An 18,575-nucleotide genomic window follows, 5' to 3' on the forward strand; every position below is an offset into this window, starting at 1 on the left:
TGTGATTTTTAGTCAGCTGCTCAGTCTGTACCGCTGACCGAAGTCAAAAAGAAAACAAAAAGTAAAATATTTAAAAGTATTTATTTTTATTGTAATTGAATCTTTAAATGCTATTTTCACAATAAAAAGAATCAGGTTTTTTTTTAACTGTATTGTCCAAACTACCCACCAGGACACGCAATTTGATTTGAAAGCTCATGTATAATACTTTTTATTTATATGATTATATCTGATTTGTTTCTGCCCTGATCACTTTTTTGCTTTGTGATGTTTTTGTAACCTGTGATTACTTCCTTTGGATTACATCCTCTGGGATCAAGTATATAAACCAAGTAGATACCTAATATGAAACATGCTGATTGTTAACCAGGATCAAGGCGGAATAGAAGCGAAACAAAAATGTGTAAATCATGCTAAAATGTATTAAATAAAATACACCAAAAGCCTGTGGAGTGAAAACGATGAAGCACGCATTTATTGCTTATTGTCTTGCGTTAAACATGAACAACACCAAATAACGTTCAAATGCAAGAATACATGAGTATAAATATAGGACCATCTGCACTATATGTTGCTATTTTAGCATTAAAAAAAATACGCACACAAAATTAAAAAAAACATTCACGCTCACCTTTCTTGGTTTAGTGTGTGAACTCCTCCTTTTGGGACTATTTACATAGTTTATTGCAGTCTTGAACATGATCACATAGCAGTACAACACAAAGACGGATGGCACACAAGAGAAGTTCTCCTGAAGCAAGGAGGATTATGGGAGATGCGGTCCTTTCATAAGCACCAACTTTTGCATGCCGGCGTTTATTTGTTCACTGCACATCACCACGGATTTGAATGTCTACACTGATGCTTATGGCACCTTTCATGGAGGTTGCAGTCGTCTTGATTAGATGCCGTTGAGTTGGTGAGAGTTTGACGGTGAGAGGAGTTCATTGCTCATGCATTTGGTCTCCTTTTTGTCCTTCACGTCGGCGTTGGCGTCTTGTTGTTTGGCGTGTGCCACGGTCAAGTTAAGACGGCTCAGGTTGCCTTCCAATGAGGCCTCGGCGCCCTCTGCTCGGTCTCCTGTACGCAAGGAGGACAGCGGAACAAATGGGAGCCTGGAAGGGTGTTTGAACATAAGTAAGAGCACACACGCACGGACACGCACCTCTCTCCTGGTCATAGTCCGGAGAGGAGGCTCCGCTGCACTGGCTCCGAGGGCCCAGCAGAGGCGAGCCGTGGGCAGAACCGCACAACGGGTCTGAGCCGTGAGAGCTGCACGGGCTTGCTACTTCCAGGGCACCGAGGCAGGAGGAGGAAGAGGGCGATGAGGAAGATAGGGAAGAGGGCAAGGAGGTCGGGGATGGCGGTGAGGGAACACCGAGTGTGGCGGAGGCAGCCGATTGAGCGTCTTCCTCTGAGTCGTCATCAATGGACACTGACACCACTGCATGAACGTGAAACACGAATATGAGGAACAAAAACCACTTTGGGTTTACCCTCAAACATTTTGGATTTGATGACCCCACTCACTCGACAGGCCGTCGCAATCCATAGCGAAGCCCTCGACGTCAACGTCGTCGCCGTCGAGCTCGGCCCCGACGCCCCGCCCTCGGGTTCCGACGGAGCGGCGCTGGGCGTGGATCTCCTCGGAGATGCTCTCCAGGCGACGGAGGGCGGCACGGTACTCGGCTTTCGCCACCACCAGCTTAGCTTGCCGCTCGTCCACGTGACGCTTCAGTTGCTAATATGAAATCAGGGGGCATTTCATGGAAAATGACTTTGGAGCTTCTGAACTGCTTGTCTGGTGTTTCGTGCTTGTCGCAGTTGATTATTTCGTACAGGGGTTGGCAAACTGTTTGATTGGCGGGCCACAATGGGTACTAAAATTTGACAGAGGGGCCGGACCAGGAGTGTTTTGGTAACCTCACCTCATTGGAGAAAAAAAATACATTTAATTTTAAATGAAAGTGAACAAAAACATTAATAATATATATATATATATATATATATATGTGTCTCTGAAAAATCAGTATTTAAAAAATAAAACATTAAAAAGGTTTATTCATTTAATTTTTTTTTAATTTGGCGGGCCGGATTAAAACATTTGAAGGGCCGCATGAGGCCCCCGGGCCGTAGTTTGCCCACACCTGATTTAGTGGAACATATCATCTCATATATGTATCTTTATATTTGTATGTGTTGCTGCTCCACGATCAGAGAGGATTGAACACTTCCAATATTTATTTTCTTCTTGTTTTATGTGTCAGGTTAACAACACAATATGAGCAAAGTTAATCAATAGAAGGCCAGTTTGAAGAAAGGCGAATATTTAAACCGCATTGCACAGCGATGCATTTAATTATTGTCCAGTCATTTCCTTCAAACCTTTTAGCCGCCGGAACGATGTTCACCGACCGAGTTCATTCCAAATTCAAAAAGCGGAGTGAACGCGAACACAATTTGAAGAACGCAGCAGCAAATATTGAACAGAATGTGTGCGGTCGCGCACGTACCTCAAGCTGGAGATAATACTTTGCTTTCAATTCAAAATATGGCCTGCAGGGGGAGACAAAAAGAGGGCAAAGAGTGAGAGGGGGAGGAGGAGGAATGAAAAAAACACACGCACTCCCCTCTGACCACTCGCATTCCTGGGCTCTTACAAAAGGGAGTTACACCCCAACGAGAAGCAAGAAGAGAAACATCTGGACTTGATCAACATAGCCCCGCTTTGCTTTCGCTCACCAAGCACACACACGACAGCTACTCGAGTTCTTTCAAAGGGGGACCCACTTTGACTTGTTGATGGAGCGCTTGAGCTTCTTCTCCAGTTGCTTCATGTGGCCGATGCAGGACGTGTAATTGGCCGCCGTCGTCTTGTGCTCGGCCTCGCCGCGCATTCGGGTCTGCTCGGCCTCCATGACCTTCACAAACACAGATGTTGTTCTCACATTACTCACGATATAATATTCACATTCACACCGATGGAAAAATGTAGAGCCTTCTTGTTAAAATTATTTGACGCTGTCTAGAGAAAAGCACGTGTCCAAATGTGTGAGATTTTGGGGTTTAGAGCTAGGCACAGGTTCACGTGAATCACTGTGCCTGAATATAAAAAAATATATATATTGAAAAGTTAAATACAACTGAATTGTACTTGGGAGGTGATGACTTGTACCACACTTTGAGATTTTAAGATGCTCTAAAAAATTGTGGAAAATTTGGAAAGGCGCACCCACCCTGTGCGTGGCGTGGTTGAGCATTTCCTGCCAGGCCGAGTCAAACTGACGACTGTCCTCCTCGAGCAGCCTCTCCTCGGCCAGGGCGATGGTCTCCTTGGCGGCCCGCAGGATCTCCACCGCCCGTTGGAACTCCTGAGTGGCCTTCTGGGCTTCAACTTGGGCCTAAATGAGGACGAGTGGACGTGTTTACATTGACTCCTCCGTGCGCCACATCCAAATTGGATTTCTGAAGGGAATTTGCACACGCGCCTGAAAAAGCACAAGCAGCACTTTTGTAACTGTCAGTGGGCTCCTCCAACCCACGCTCACTGTCAATGGGACTGTTATTCCCGTCATGCCACAGAGCCCACCACCGGAATTTAGATCCAATCACGTCCAATACAAAAGATGCGTCCGAAATTGAGCGGCGTGAACTGTTTGGAATATTTTGCCCATCTCCGGGTGCCTAAATAAGATTCCATTCTGTGCAGGATTGTCAAATCTGCGTTATGCAGGGTCTGCTTCGCGTTTAAGAGTGCAAGGGAATTTTTTGAATGCATTGTCGTCTTCCACTGACCTTGCAAAAGCAATTCCAGAATGGTTAGACTCAAAATGGGCAAAAATGGTATCATAATCATAAAAAATAAGTTTGATGTATTTATGACTTATTATATTATTTATGAATTTATATTATTGATTCATTGTCATCAAAATGAAGATTTAAAAAAAAAAATTGCTAAACGATAAGAAATAAAATTGAAAATGAAAACTAAATGTAATTGAGTCTGTTAGTCATTTGTCACCTTTTTGGTGCTTATGAAAAAATAAATGTGAACATTAAAACACAAAAAGCAATCCATTTTATGTAACATTAAAAAAAAAAAAATCAATCTAAAAATTTCACAATAAATCTTCCTTGACTGCTTGCAACAAAGTCAGTGGGAGTTTTGAAAGCTGTGTGAGATTTGTTTCTCATGCCCCCCCCACCACGCCATCCCCCATCGCCTGGTGTCACGACCACCAGTCGGGGTCGCCCGCACTGAAGATAGCGCCCCCCCCAGCAATGACGTCAGCAGGCACAAAGGTGACACCACCTGTCTTGATACTGTCATGATATCCAAAAGTGAAGCCGCGGCTGAAGATAGCGACTCGCGTGTAATCTGCTCTGTATTACAAACTGATTACATGGCGGCATGTGACCCACTTCCCAGGCTCTGCACTGGCAAGATAATTAATGGTGTGAGGACTACAAAATGAAGTAATCACTCATTTGTAGTAACATGGGTGGGAGGTTAAAAAAAAAAAAAAAAGACACACAAGACAGCCATATGATAAAAACACGGCAGCACACTTCTTTCCCACGCTGGGTTACAGCTCTCAAATCAGCCTTGCCCCAAAAAAAAAAACATTGTCGTAAAAATAATAATAAACCTCACCAAAAAAAAAAAAAACATTTGATATTCATGATGAAACATTTAACATAAACAGTCTCGCAGCATAGAACAAAAATAAAAACAAAAACGCTTGGATCGTTTGCCCACCCCCATCACTTGTTGCCGGGCAGGATTCAAAGGTTGTGCCAATTAGAAATTATTTTATCATCAGAAAAAAAGGCGCCAAATCAGGTTTCCTGATTGGCATAATTTGGACAATATGTGCCATTTAAATGTTAATGAATACATATAAAATAAAAAAATAAATAAATAAAAAAGTCTGGCAGGGCACATAAAAAATATGACGTAAGAAAAAATATTTAATGAGGTGCTGCATTCATCAATCACTAGATTTGCCTTTATATGTCACTTCATTTATTTATTTATTTTTTAATGGTATAGTTGGCCAAAATTTTAATTTGATTTTTTTATTTTATTTAATACTCCACACACTTATGATCCTGAACTAGTTACTATTTGTAAATCACGTGTCAGACAGCGTTGCATGCCACCCCTGTATTATATATTTTTTTTCCCCAGCATACCCATTTAGTGATTGAGAAAGTTGGTGACACACACAAGTGTGCTAAGCCGCACAGAAGAAGAGCACATGCACCAGACGGACAAAAGACAGGAAAGCGGCGGCAAATGTCGACATTGCACTCCCCCTTCCCAATTTTGTTGGAATGCAAGTGGAAAAACATGGAGAGTGCGGGATGGGGCTGCAGCTGCCTCTCAGGAGGAGTCAGGGGGCGAAATAAAGTGCACGAGTGTGACACAGGCAGGGCGCCGTTCGGATCCTCCTGGAAGTGGGTCATGTTTTAAATATTAAAAGTTCCCGTCCATAAATCATGACCGGACAATGTGCCAGTTTAACCGCGAGGCCGTCATCTGCGTCGCAGTGAAGCCCGCTCGCGCATTCTGATCCCGCTCACGTGCACATTGGTCCCATCCCCAAATGTTTTGCGGCGCACACTATTTCTGCTTTTGTCGGCACGGCAATGTCAACCCCGTCTGACGTGTGACTCATCAACTCACAGACGATTGGACAAAGAGGCCACAGAGGAACCGACTCACCGGAACTGGAACCAAGGCTTCGAGGAATTATAACTATAGTGTAACGTGTAGGTGTGTGTGTGTGTGTGTGTGTGTGTGTGCGTGTGGATGACAGCTGTTTAGCATACAGAGGTGGTTTAAAAATAGACGTCACGTGCGCGCGCGACTTTTAAGTAGATATGAGCTAAGCTGTTAATCCTCCGTAAGCCTTGCACTTTCCAACTCACCCTCATCCGGTGTGTGTGCGTGTGTGTGTGTGCGTACCTGTCTGGCCACTTTGCGGGCCTCCCAATAAGGTTTGGAGTCATCCACAGCCCGCCCGATCTTTTTCACCTGCTCGTCCAGCTTGACGGTGGCCTCCACGAGCACGGCCCGGAACCGCTGGCGGAATTCCTGCAAATACACACACGCACGCACACACACGCACACACACGTTAGTTTGGCTAGAAAATTTTGCAAAGATGAGTCCGAAGGAGTCCTAAATATCTTAGCGCTGTCATGAGGCGAGCGTGATTGTGGTTTTTGATTAAGGCGGCCAAAGCAACTCTTGGAGGGAGTTGAGCGTGATTTGAAGCTGAGTCGCAACGGAATTATTACTCTGTATTATATGTGAAATTATGGAGGCGACGGAAAGAAAGACACCTCTGTACCAGTGGCATAATTAATACAATATTATTTTGTTATTTTTATTTTGCTTTTTTTCCAGGCCTACTCAAATATATTTGGACAAAAGGACCATTTTGAAAATTAAGTGCAAAAAAATGAATTAAATCAAATCAAATCTTTCCTCTTGGAATGAACTTGACATAATAATAAATAAACGTCAAATATTTATTCCTGTTTCCGAACCATTTGACAACCACTTCCTGTGCAATTCCGCCGACAAAGCAGCTCTCATAATTGAAGTCACCACAAAGTCATTTTAAAGCACGTGTGTCGGAGGATTTGGCTGCGTGGCGAAGATCCAGTATTGGAGTTTAAAAAAATAAATAAATAAATAAATGCAGCGTCAGGCCATCTGCTGACATGTGAAAATAAATGGCGGCGGCACCTGCATCCTGTTCCGAAACGTCAACGACAAGGGAGCAGGAAAAGGTGTCACAGGAAGTGTGCTTCCCTATGACATCACAGCGTCTCCACACTTCCTGACACAGCATGTCGCGCCGTCGCTTATATGCTTGTCGTTTGTGTCCGGCTGGCTTCCTTTTTTTTTTTGGTAATCAATTTTAGCCGTGTTAATGCTTTTTGCTGGCATGTGTCGGAATTGTTGTACTTCAAAAAAAAAAAAACAACATGAAATGCCACATTTTTTCAGATATTAATATTGCATTGTCAAAGAGAGCAAACCATTGTCAACACTTCAGAATGGTCAAAATAACACCCATCGGTGTTGACGGACCAATAGTATAGATTTACGAAAAAAATTGAAATCGATTTCGGTTTTGTCCCGACGCGAGTGGTGAAACTTACCATGGCTGTTTTTCCTTTCTTTTTTTTTTCCATGAATTTTTTGTTTTTGACCCATTTACATCATTTACCGATTTTTGGACAAGGGAGAAATTTCATGTAATAGTTTTATGGAGTTCTGCACTCCAATGGAGCAAATAATTGTCAATTTCATTTTCTTGGCACTTTTGACTAACTTTTACTGAGAATAAATCCAAATGTCCTTTTTGAGTTGTTTTTTTTTTCAAAGGAACACAAACATAACAAATCATTAAATGTGCAAGGTGAAAAGGTAGTTAACAAGTAATTACCTAAACACTACTTTGTGACCACGTCCATGTGAAAATGTATGTCATAAGCTTCTCGAAAGCACAAGCGGGAAGTGAGTGGAGCTAGAATGGGAAAACCGCAATCTCCGGACTGTTTTTTTTTTTCCAGGGAGTTACTCTATCCTGCCGCACAGCCAAAACACAAGAATGGCCCAGGAAACTCAAAAAAAAAAAAAAAAAAAAAAATGGTTGGCATCCATTTTGGATCTTTGGTTTGTTTTTACAGGGATGTTTATTTGCAAACAAGGCCAGCACTTGGAATCCCCAAAAAGTGTCCCAAATCGAATAAGAAGTAAATAAACAGTAGCATTCAAAACACCTTATTAAGCTACAATAATCTTAATCGTTCTTCACAGAGGATAAAGAATACATGCCTATTATCTCTGTTCATGCGGCACTCCACCGTGTGTGTTTGAATATCTGTTGCGACGCCGATGCTATTCGTTAGCCGACCTGTGGGGTTTTGTATTGTTTGTTAGCATTAAGCTACATGGACTTTTGTGAAGCTTTGTGGTTGTTTGAAAGACGCAACAAGTAGATTGACAGCAAAATTCATCTGGAAGTAACGAGCTCGTAGTATCTCTTTGGAGGAATCGTTCACTATCTGCTTCTTGTTGCCAAGTGAGCGATGCTCTTTTTCGTCATGTAAGATCTTTTCCGTCCGAAGCAGCCTTTGAGTTTTCCACACAAGTCTCTGCAAGACATTCACAGAGGGACTATTTCGAGGTAGAGTTGACGTTGCTAGGCAATTTTCTAACCCATTAAACCAAACGAGAAGAATCATCTCTCCCGCTTGGAGGGAGGATTCTCTAAATGCGTTTCTGCAAGGGTAGAAAACGCCACCGTGACTGCGGAGAAAGAAGTCTTGTGTTTATTACCTCCAGCTCACTCTCCCAGCGGTTGATGTCATCTGTGGACTGGTTTAACTTCTCCAGCTCGCCCTGTTTGCAGTAAACACGGATTGGGGACAAACGCAGATTGGATCGAGGTTAAAAGCAGTTTGTGGAGATGAAATTAGCAGAGGCTGGAGCGCAGCGAGGACGGCATGAAAGCGCACATTGTCGGATCTCTTTTTCAAAATGTAAACGGGTTGCCTGCCGTCTTAACATGTCTGCCGCACGCTTTCATTAAAATACTTCAAAGATTACCATTCAAACTGGACTTTATAGCATATGATACAATTAGCCCAATTTGAACTCCTCAGAATGTTACCATGACAACCGTGGGTGGGACTAGTGTCTTGCAACTTGAGCCCCCTGAACATTTGGAGTTCAACTTAATTTTCACTTGTAGAAGCAGCACTTCACCCCCGACACAATTGATCATTTATTTCATTGATGTCTAGCTTCCATGTACTAGTGCAACCTTTGAACAGACTAGTAGCAACTTTGACATACTAGTAGGTCAACTGCATGCAACTAGTGAGGCAAAGCTGTGCACTAGTTGACAACTGTGTCCTACTAGTTCTATTAGTGACTATAAAATTCTACCAGCTATCACCTGGCACTTCACTAGTACTGCTAGTAGTATGAAGATAGTGCTAAGACTTGACGAGTGCAAAGTTTTGCCGCACTAGTAACATGTTGTCCTACTGGTGTGCAGAAATGTCATACAGCAGTAGAAGGTAGTAGTGGAAAAAATCATTTTTATTAATAAGAGGCAGTCATTACACTAGTGCACTAAAGTGTGTTACTAGAGCGGACAAATGTACATAGAACGGAAGAAGGAGATCTAGTTCATTGAAAAAATAGTCAAGCTGCTTTCCAAAGGATCTTCTGCTAGCCTAGCTCACAAGTCATGGGGAAACTTGGCATAGGGGGAAGTTTTATGCAAATTAGCCACAATTTTTCATCACAGTCCGGCAAAATCGAGATAAAAAAAAAATCAGTTGACGCTTGCACTAGATTTTCTATGATAATATCCATAAATCCACTCACCTGGATTCTTGGGTCAACCTCCTCTTCCTCCTCAGCCCCTTGGCAGTCTTCCTCATATTCAGTCCCATTTTGCAAAGGCTCCATTGTCACTGGGACAGTCCTCAACTCACACAAAGCGAGACCCCCGGTTCGGCACGGGGTTGGGCAGGCTGGTGGGTAAGGGGGTGTCCGCTGGTGATGAGCCCCCTCACACTCTTCACCCTCCAAACACGCGCAGCCACATGGCCTCCTTCAGGCTCTTTGGGATGCTGGAGGGGGTCCTTGGACGCCGGTCTGGCCGCGGGCGAGCCAGCCGACACTCTGCCGAGGATCACAACCTCAGGGACCCAAGTAGACAGAAGGGAGGAAAGTAGTAGAGTTAGATGGTTTATGAAGCACAGAATTGCCACATCCGGTGTTTATCTCCAAAATAAAAATAAGTTGACGTAATTTATAAGTCATACGTTTATTTTATGCACGCGCCCGACTCGTGTTTCCGTTTTGAGAGCAGGTTCACGTGGAACTTGACCCAACGCCAAAGACACAGGCTCGAGAACTAGTGTCGCACGCCCTCTTGTGGCGAGGATTATAAGTGCAAGGCAGGGATATAATCTATACATTTGAATAATTTTTTTGGACGTGTGTAAATATTTTAATATTGCAAAATGAATCAAATCATGAAATAACTATTTGAAATAAAGAAAATATATAGGAAGATGATTTAAGGACCTCAACAAAATCTTATAAAAAAAATTCCCAAAGTATGAAGATGATGCAGGAAAAGCGGATTAGTTTTGCAGTTCGTGTCCTTTTTATTTAAAGAGCCAATGTAAAATTAATCACAGAGGGCATATTATTATAAAGCATGTGTAGGTAACGGTTTTTTAAAATTTTGTCTAAATTTAAAAAGAAGGCAATTACAAATAAATTAAATGAGATAACACTTCGTGAGTTTCTTTAACTTTTTTTTAATCATTGGTTTATTTGAACAATTAACAAATAGATACACATATAATTACTGTACATTTAAACATATAAACCCAATCTATACTGTTTACAGACAACATTGGATAATACGCAACAAACTGGGGTGATGCAGCTGTACCTAATGAAGTGTCCAGTGGGCGTATTTCTCAACAATGCGGTGCCACGTGGTTCATCTAAAGTGTATTTTTACAATAATATTATTAAAGCTACTACATTTTGCTCGTTAAATATGAGGAAAAGTGTGCACAAAATGAGGAAAAGAAAGCCGGACGCTCTAACATGGACGCCTGCTTGGATCAACGTTCGTCATCGCGTTTTTTTTCCCTTTTTTTTTTTTTTTTCCAGCGTCCCCTTTTGCGTGTGCATCGTGCACTCACTCGCCTGTCAGACTGCTTTCATAACCGAGCGGAATGGCGCTCTCTTGCAACTGACTTCTTGTTTTTCTTTCATTTTTTATTTTTATTTTTTAAAGAGGAGATGCGCACACCGAAAGGCGGCTGCTGATGCGACCACCAGCTCGCCTCCTCTTTGTCTCTCTTCAACATCCGCATCGAGGAGCACCTTTGGGCGTCGGAGGAAGAAGAAGAAGAAGGAGAAGGGGGAGGAAGGGAGGCAGCGAGAGGGGGCTAACCGAGGATGGAGTTCAAGCATCTGGTGGAGGCGGCCGAGAAGTGGTGCTCGGGGAACCCGTTCGAGCTCATCTTCGCCGAGGAGGACGACGAGAGGCGGCTGGACTTCTACGCGGAGCCCGGCGTCTCCTTTTACGTGCTGTGCCCCGGAGGAACCGACACTTTCGTGAGTGCCCCCCCCCACCCCCCTCTCTAAATATATATACACTGCACATGCATGCGTGTGCGTTCTAGCATAGGCGGGGTCCCCGTGGACAACGAGAAAGGAATGGATGATGTCATGCACCCCCCCTCCCCCCACACACACACACTAAAATAAAGCCCCCCCCCCCCCCCCCGGTTGGATTATGATGCATTACATGTCACATTCTGGTCACTGCAGTGTCATATTATGCAATCATGCACCAATGCAGATTTGCACCATCATCCCCAAGGTGGGCAGAAAAAAAGGCCAGTCCCAAGCAGTGGCGGCCGCTCGAGTTATTATATAAATCAGTCGTACGCGTCTTTTTCAATGCTGGGTCAAGAAAAGCCGAGTAATGCGTTAGGCCTCGCTACATGCAGTTAGCCAAGCCTTGTTGCTCAATCAAATCCCGGAAGAAAATAAAATGTATTGTCTTTGGGACGGCATATTATTTATGTTGTTCGGTTGATCAGGTTTGCGCTCCATCACAAAGAGCGTCTCCTCTCTGAAGTTGCTGTCTGAAAAGACTTCATTTGTCTTCCTCCATTTTGGATCTCCAACCGATCTTTCCGAACTCCCGTGGCTTGACCTGTCAATAAGCCGCACTTTATGACCGACGGATGTGACGACAGCCTCAGAGGGGGGAAAGGGGGGGCGGGGGGGTCATATGTGAACTAAGCTGCATTCAGCTCTGGACGCAGCAGATGCTCGGCCCACTATGTTCCGATTTCTGGTCCAACTTTTATCAAGAGTTTATGGGGAAAGATTTTTGCATCCCGGGATGACAACACAGATGAACTAAGCAATTTTATTTCTCGTTAGCTGTGGTCTGAAACAGGGCTGGACTGGCTGTCGAGCATAGCAGCCAAATGCCCGGTGGGCCAGCGTCTTTGTAATTATTATTTAAAAAAAATAAAAATAAAAAATAAATAAATAAAATAATAATAATTATATATATATATATATATATATTAATTTTTTTTTTTTTAGCTCAATTTTCCGGAAGAGACGTACGTACATGTGCAAAACCAGCCAGTTCAGCAGTGGTCTGAAGTGACGTAACTAAATTTATCGCAGTTCATTTTTGCAAACATTCTGATTGTCTGCACTTCCCACAGTTTGACCGGACCGGACAATCAGTTACATTTAATGACAGGCAGATGTGACATCGGTCCAAGGTGGGGAGGGTGGTCGTTTGGAAATCGAGCTGCATTTAGACGTGCGCCCCACCATGGCCCTATCGTCCGTACAATTTTTAACTACCGCATAATTGTTCAATGAAGAACGCATATCAGTATCATCATCCTCATCATCATATCAGTGGTGCTGCGGACTCGCCCTCACGTTCACCCTCCCACTCCCCCAGATTTAATGACAGGGGCCAGATGGAGATGACCCATGAGGCCCTCTTCACTCGATAACACACTCAATGACACAGCGGTCGCTCTACGTAGACAGGGAAAGAAGCCTTGCGTGGCAACACCGGGTCGTGTTGGTATGAAAGAATATCCGTTTTAACAGATGCGCTCACATCCATAGTGTGTCCGTTTTGAGAGAGTTAAGTGACCGCTTAAGAAATGCACAGTTTGTGCATACAGGACAAAACATTAGGTACACCCAAATCAGCTCCAACACAACAGCTGTAACCAAAATGTGGTCTACGTTTTAATATTTCAACCTAATAGAGCTAAATGACTTAAAAACAGCCGGAGGTCATTTTATAATGACGGCTCACATTCCTCTGGAGGGCAAAAGGCGAAATGAGAAAAGTGTCCAATTGAATGATTTTACGATGTAGCTTTAACCTCTTTTTAAAATTTCTATTAGAAAAAAATAATAAGATGATGTACGTTATGATTTTTTGTGTAAATGATATTGATAGTTTTACAAACCTAATGTTACTCCTCATGTTCAGGAGTACCTAAGATTGTAGGCGGGAAGCTGACTTCCAGTGAATATGAAGCGACTACGTTACGACAAGATTTTGTTATCTGCCGACATGCATCCATCCATCTCTCACTTAGTCGTTTTTATCTCCAGCTCTAGTTTGCAGTGTAACGCTACATTCGAATATAATGCAGGCCGATTGCTGCGAGCCTACGCACGCACCCGCACACATCAGCTACAATAACTGTCTCTCTACGGGACTCTTGAGCACCGAGCACTCCCACTCAATCTCAAACCGCATACTAAAAATCCTCCAAATTGCCAGACTAGCCTTGTGAAAAAAAAATGATGTTCCTTTTTCTAAATTATGAATATTTGTGGGTTATATTTTATATTTATTTGTGTTTATAATTACATGGCGGGCCACATCAAATGCTCTCAAGGGGCCATTACATGGCCCACGTGCCGCAGGTTGCTCATTGTTGTTTTTATATGCGCGGGGGATATGTTCCAGACCCAAACATTGAAAAGCGCAAACATAAAATGTAGAGAAAATACCTGGCATATTTTAGCAACTGTGAGCATGCAAGTGCCTTTAAAAAGCGGGGGCGTTCACGTGTGAACGTCTCGGCGTGAGCTGTGGCCGACAGCAGCTCCTACTTGAGTGTCTTTTTTTTCTACCAATTTCCAATAACTGTAAATTAAAAATAATAAACCGCTAAAAAGTGAATGAGCGACTGTGCCTCCCCTTATGGTAAGTATACGGAGGAAAAGAATCAAGCACCCCACCAACAAGGTTCTTTATTTGATAATTACTCATAGATGCCACAAGATGGCAGCAAAGCAATACTTTTTCATTCGACTCAACGTAACTTTATTTTTAGCACGATTTGACCAGAGCAGAAACAAAATGCTATCTATGAGTACAAATTAAATAAGGCCTGTGTCCAACCAAACAAGATTTCAAATGTGTAATTAAGCAATAATTACACAAGACAAGATCATCATTACGTAAGGTTTCTTTGCATTTTTGTTTGGGAGTGAGCCATGAGATAAAGCTCTGCAAACAGTGCACTAGAGGGCGCTGCAACACAACGTGCACTCCCATTGAAATAGGTCATGCAAGTCACATGACCTGGCGAACTGACCTTGTCCATGTTACACTCCTCACTCAATGGTGAGTCAAATGGTGCCTTGCTCAAGCACGCCTTGCACAAGAGATCAGCGTCAAGCCGCGGCCGCTTCAACATTTTCGCCCATCACCCCGCGCCGCACCCACACCAGGGTGTGTCCAATTAAAGGAGGAGATGCTGACTAAAACCAAACACTTGGGGCGACCTTTAGCACAATAAATAATGTGACGACATATTTAAATGAGCTCCTTTTTGTTGTTTTGTTTAAACACCGCCTCCCAGCTAGTGAGTCACACAGTAACCACACCAGACCTCCACAGTCCGCTATTCAGAAAATAATGAAATGATAAATTATTTTTATTATTAATAATAATATAAATTATTATATTATTATAAATTATTATAATAAATTATTAGTATTATTATTATTAATCAAAAGCTTCAGGATCATGCGATGCATTGCTGAAAACGGCAATGACGATAATAATTCAAGCTGGGCCAGTTTAGTTGAAAAGCTGCCTTGTTGTATGAGTAGCAAGTCAAACAGATGGTTGCACAATTTAATCTGCAGTTGCTCGGCTAATTTAATAAACAGCGTACAATTGTAATTCCTTTTCACCATTTCGAAGTAAATCAATAATTTTCAGAGCAATTGTTTTGACGGGGACTGTAACTATGTAACGGCATCACCTTTGGACCGCAGTTAAACGAGACTCAAAAGCGAGTGCCGCCAAAGGGGTTCTCCCTAATAACTGCATAAACGATCTTTCATTTCCTTTACTGTAATAAGGAAGAGGTCTCCATGGCTTATCGCCGCGATTCAACAGTGCGCTTTCACAGGCCACATACGTGTCGATGCTTCAGGCCGAGCACTCTATTCTCGTTCATCTTATTAAGGCCTGCTTGGAAACGGTGCTTTATTGCCTTTGGGGTGGCCTCAACGTGCATCTAACTTTGCAACCGTGCATATCCTGGCGCTAATGGATTCATGTTTAAGTCCTGAACACAAGCCCCGCCCCAAATGTTTCCCAATAGTCGTAAATAGGAATTGTAGTCATACACGCCGTAACGCCAATCGTGGACGTGAAAGAATAGAATCCCATTTCAAGTAGCATTTAAAAAATATATTTTAGGGCTCACTGCCGTCTCTCCCATCAGCACATAACTCACATGACAGAAACGGCCACTGCATGAAATCCTTCCCGGGAATTTGCCCCAAAAAGGCCCCACTTGGAAGCAGGTATCATAGTGCAAAAATATAAAAGTGAAAGCCTTGCCGTGACTAGTTCAAAAAAAAAAAAAAAAAAAAAAGGATATTCACCCTTTTATCTGGTCTGACTGCTCTGTTCCACTTTCCCTGCGCTGAGTTGACCCTGACCCAGGAAAAAGCGTGGGCCGCAAAACGGAGCCGGATAGCTGACTTTAATGCTTCGAATAAATTTCGATGTGTTTTTACAGCACGTGTGGAGCGAGAGCGAGGACTGCCTACCATTCTTGCAGCTGGCTCAGGATTACATCTCGTCCTGCGGCAAGAAGACCCTGCTGGAGGTGCTGCAGAAGGTCTTCACGTCCTTCAGGCCCGTAAGATAAACTTTTGAACATACTTTGACGGTGACCTCAGAATGCTGTGTTGGCGCCTCTCTCAAAACTGGAAGAGATAAACAACATTGAATTATTCAGAGTGGCGGCATGTGGCCGGAATTGAATAAAAAAAATAAAAAATAATAAAAACAGTGTGAAAAGACCAAAGCTGCAACATTTAACTTCATCTGTCACTATAAAACCCACCAAAACAAGTTAGATATGTTAACTTCACAGTTGAGCTTACCAATAGCTGGTCAAACTTTAACTCTGCTTCGGGTCGGTTCAGCGTTTCATTGAAAAGATGATAAAGTAATGCCAGAAAAAAAAAAAAGTGATTTTTCTGTTCCAAAGTCTCTGCCGCGTGAAAATAAATGTCTTGTGACATTGTCAAATTTTGAATGCTATAAATAAAAAAAATTAAAAAATTTAAAAATATTAAAAAATAAAAATAAAAATTAAAAATAAAATAAAAAAATCGGCAAGTATATAAAACTACGTTTTTAATCGTGCAAAATCAAGTCGTCTTTGCAGCTAGCTTGCTTTCGAGCTAAGAGGTGTCTGTGTTTCATGTCAGCAGGATCATCCTGGGCATCAGCTTCTCGCTTGGGAATTTTAACAAAGCTGAATATTATAGCATCCAGAGAAGACGTAATTTGGGGATTGAAGCACAGCTAGCAGGCTAAATGAACATCGTAGCTGCAGAAATGAGCCATGTAACAAAATTTGAAGATTTTAAAAATACGTTCGATAAAGGCTGGGGGCCGACAATTATTATTAATAAGGCTGGAGGGTTGAGGCCGGAACGGCACAAAGACTGCGGCCGGAGGCGGGGGACTGACCGTCAAAAAAGGGTCAAGCGCCCAGCTCTGGCAAAACCTGATTCGACTAGCTTGACGTTTAACGTGGAATGGTCACCAATTTTGAAACTTGAAGTTCACAACCTGAGGCTTACTACTGACTTGCACGTCCTGTCTGCGACTTCCTCCTACCTAATTACGCAACCAATTAAAAAGCCTCAGCAAGGCACGGAGCGTTGAGGCTATTGACACAAGTACACGCCGTACACTCCCAAGTGTGTTAAAACTCAATATTGTCCGTCTCCTCCCGCTAGCTGCTGGGGCTCCCTGACATTGAAGACGAGACGTTTGAGCACTACCACGCCGACGTGGAGGGCGAGCCGGGGCCCGACCACCAGCAGATGGGGGTCAGCCAGCAGTGACGAGGAGAGAGGAAGCTGGCCAGGGATCCTGGGGGCCACACACACACACACACACACACAGGGCCAACTTACTAAAAAATGCACCATCATGTTCTTGAATGTTGCTTTGCTTTCCAAAGGCGTGCGCTCTGTTGCACTTGGTTGAACCCCGCCCCCTTCAGTCCCCCGCACATAAACATAACAGGGCTACGTGACCTATGCCAACGCGCAACTATCATAATCATTCACCGTTTTTGGTTAACCTTCCACGGCACGGCAGCGGTTACGGCACTACTTGGACTTCCCGGGTGGCGAATGTGACCGTTAACCCACTTTCGACGCTCGCCTGGTGACAACACGCAAACACCGGAGGACGGATGAGTGAAAAAACACACGAGATGAGGCGAGGCGCTGAGATTTTTTATTTATTTATTTTTTTTTTCCCCGTTTGCGGTCCTAGGTGAACCTCAAGTGTTTTGAACGTGATTCCAAAAGCATATTGCGTGTTTTCCTCATCACGAGGGGCATGGAGAATTTCTCTGGTTACATCATCGTATGAGGACAGACAACACACACACACACACGCGCCACCTTTTTGCTATCTTGTGACTTTCACAACAAAAAACCCTGTGCTGCAGTCAACACTCTTCCTGGTTGCAGTGTCATATGACACCCTCGTTTATCTTGATCTCTTAACTGTGGTCTTCCTAGTCGTTGCCTTGCCTCTCCCAGCACAAGCCGTTCACATACCTTTAAATTAAGCATACTTTAACCAAACGCATACCCAAATGGCGGTATCGGCGTCGGACGGTATGTACATTTTTTGGTCCCGGAAAATGTCGGAGTACAGTAATCACAGGTACATTAGTATACATTGTATATAGAGGCACAAATATGGATTCCGGTTGTACTCTCCATATTTTATGATAATGTAAATCTGATTTCTGTTGCTATTTGCAGCTTGGAGCCACTCCGCCAATCAGCACCGCCTTCACCATACAGATGGTTTATCTTGAGCCTGTGTTAGTGTCATCCTAGGCCTCTTCCGATGTTCCTCATGCATTGTATCTTTATTGCGTTTGCTCCCCCGGAGACGTGCGTGCGTGTGTGCAATTGTTCCAATAAAGCGTGTGAACCCAATTTTGGGTTGTTGTGCTGTGTTTATTTGTATTAGCCGAGGATCAAATTTCAACCTTTTCGTCTTTTTGAAAATGCGAAAAAAAGCGTGAGGAAACTTCCACATGCACAACATCCGTGCCGACTAGACAAAATGTCCCAACCCAGAAACAGCAAAAAAAAAAAAAAATTTCATTGTGTCAGTTTTTTGTCCCCATTAAGGCAGCACGGTGCCCTAGTGGTTAGCATGTCTGCCTCACAACCACGAGTTTCTTGTGTTGAGTTCTTCCCAAACTTCAAAAACATGAATGCTCGCTCCATTCGAGACTCTAAATTGCCAATTGCGAGAAATATGAATGCATATTCTACAGGTTTAAGTCTAGAGAGAGATTTGGATGCAAAAGTTGCAATGATGCAGTGAATTAATGCAAGCAACGTATTTGCAACCAAATCAGAATA

General features: G+C 43.2%; 2 protein-coding genes across 2 annotated transcripts; one reads left to right on the plus strand and one right to left on the minus strand.

Annotated features, from left to right (window-relative positions):
* Positions 1–450: 450 nt before the first annotated feature.
* On the minus strand, positions 451–10,434 carry LOC148321442 (SH3 domain-binding protein 5-like). Its single transcript, XM_088278472.1, has 9 exons — positions 9,420–10,434; positions 8,361–8,423; positions 5,972–6,100; positions 3,237–3,401; positions 2,791–2,921; positions 2,514–2,556; positions 1,531–1,741; positions 1,166–1,444; positions 451–1,080 (listed from the first exon to the last, which is right to left on the minus strand). The coding sequence occupies exons 1-9, from the start codon at positions 9,501–9,503 to the stop codon at positions 902–904; spliced, it is 1,284 nt and encodes a 427-aa protein (XP_088134598.1). The 5' UTR covers positions 9,504–10,434; the 3' UTR covers positions 451–901.
* A 270-nt stretch (positions 10,435–10,704) lies between these two features.
* mturn (maturin, neural progenitor differentiation regulator homolog (Xenopus)) lies at positions 10,705–18,140 on the plus strand. The gene is made up of 3 exons (XM_088278474.1): positions 10,705–11,180; positions 15,677–15,799; positions 16,914–18,140. Exons 1-3 carry the CDS (start codon positions 11,022–11,024, stop codon positions 17,019–17,021), a joined length of 390 nt encoding a protein of 129 aa, XP_088134600.1. The 5' UTR covers positions 10,705–11,021; the 3' UTR covers positions 17,022–18,140.
* Positions 18,141–18,575: the final 435 nt, after the last annotated feature.

This window comes from Idiotropiscis lumnitzeri, chromosome 16 (genome assembly GCF_059441095.1).
Source record: "Idiotropiscis lumnitzeri isolate Australia: NSW breed Sydney's pygmy pipehorse chromosome 16, RoL_Ilum_1.0, whole genome shotgun sequence".
Taxonomy (NCBI): domain Eukaryota; kingdom Metazoa; phylum Chordata; class Actinopteri; order Syngnathiformes; family Syngnathidae; genus Idiotropiscis; species Idiotropiscis lumnitzeri.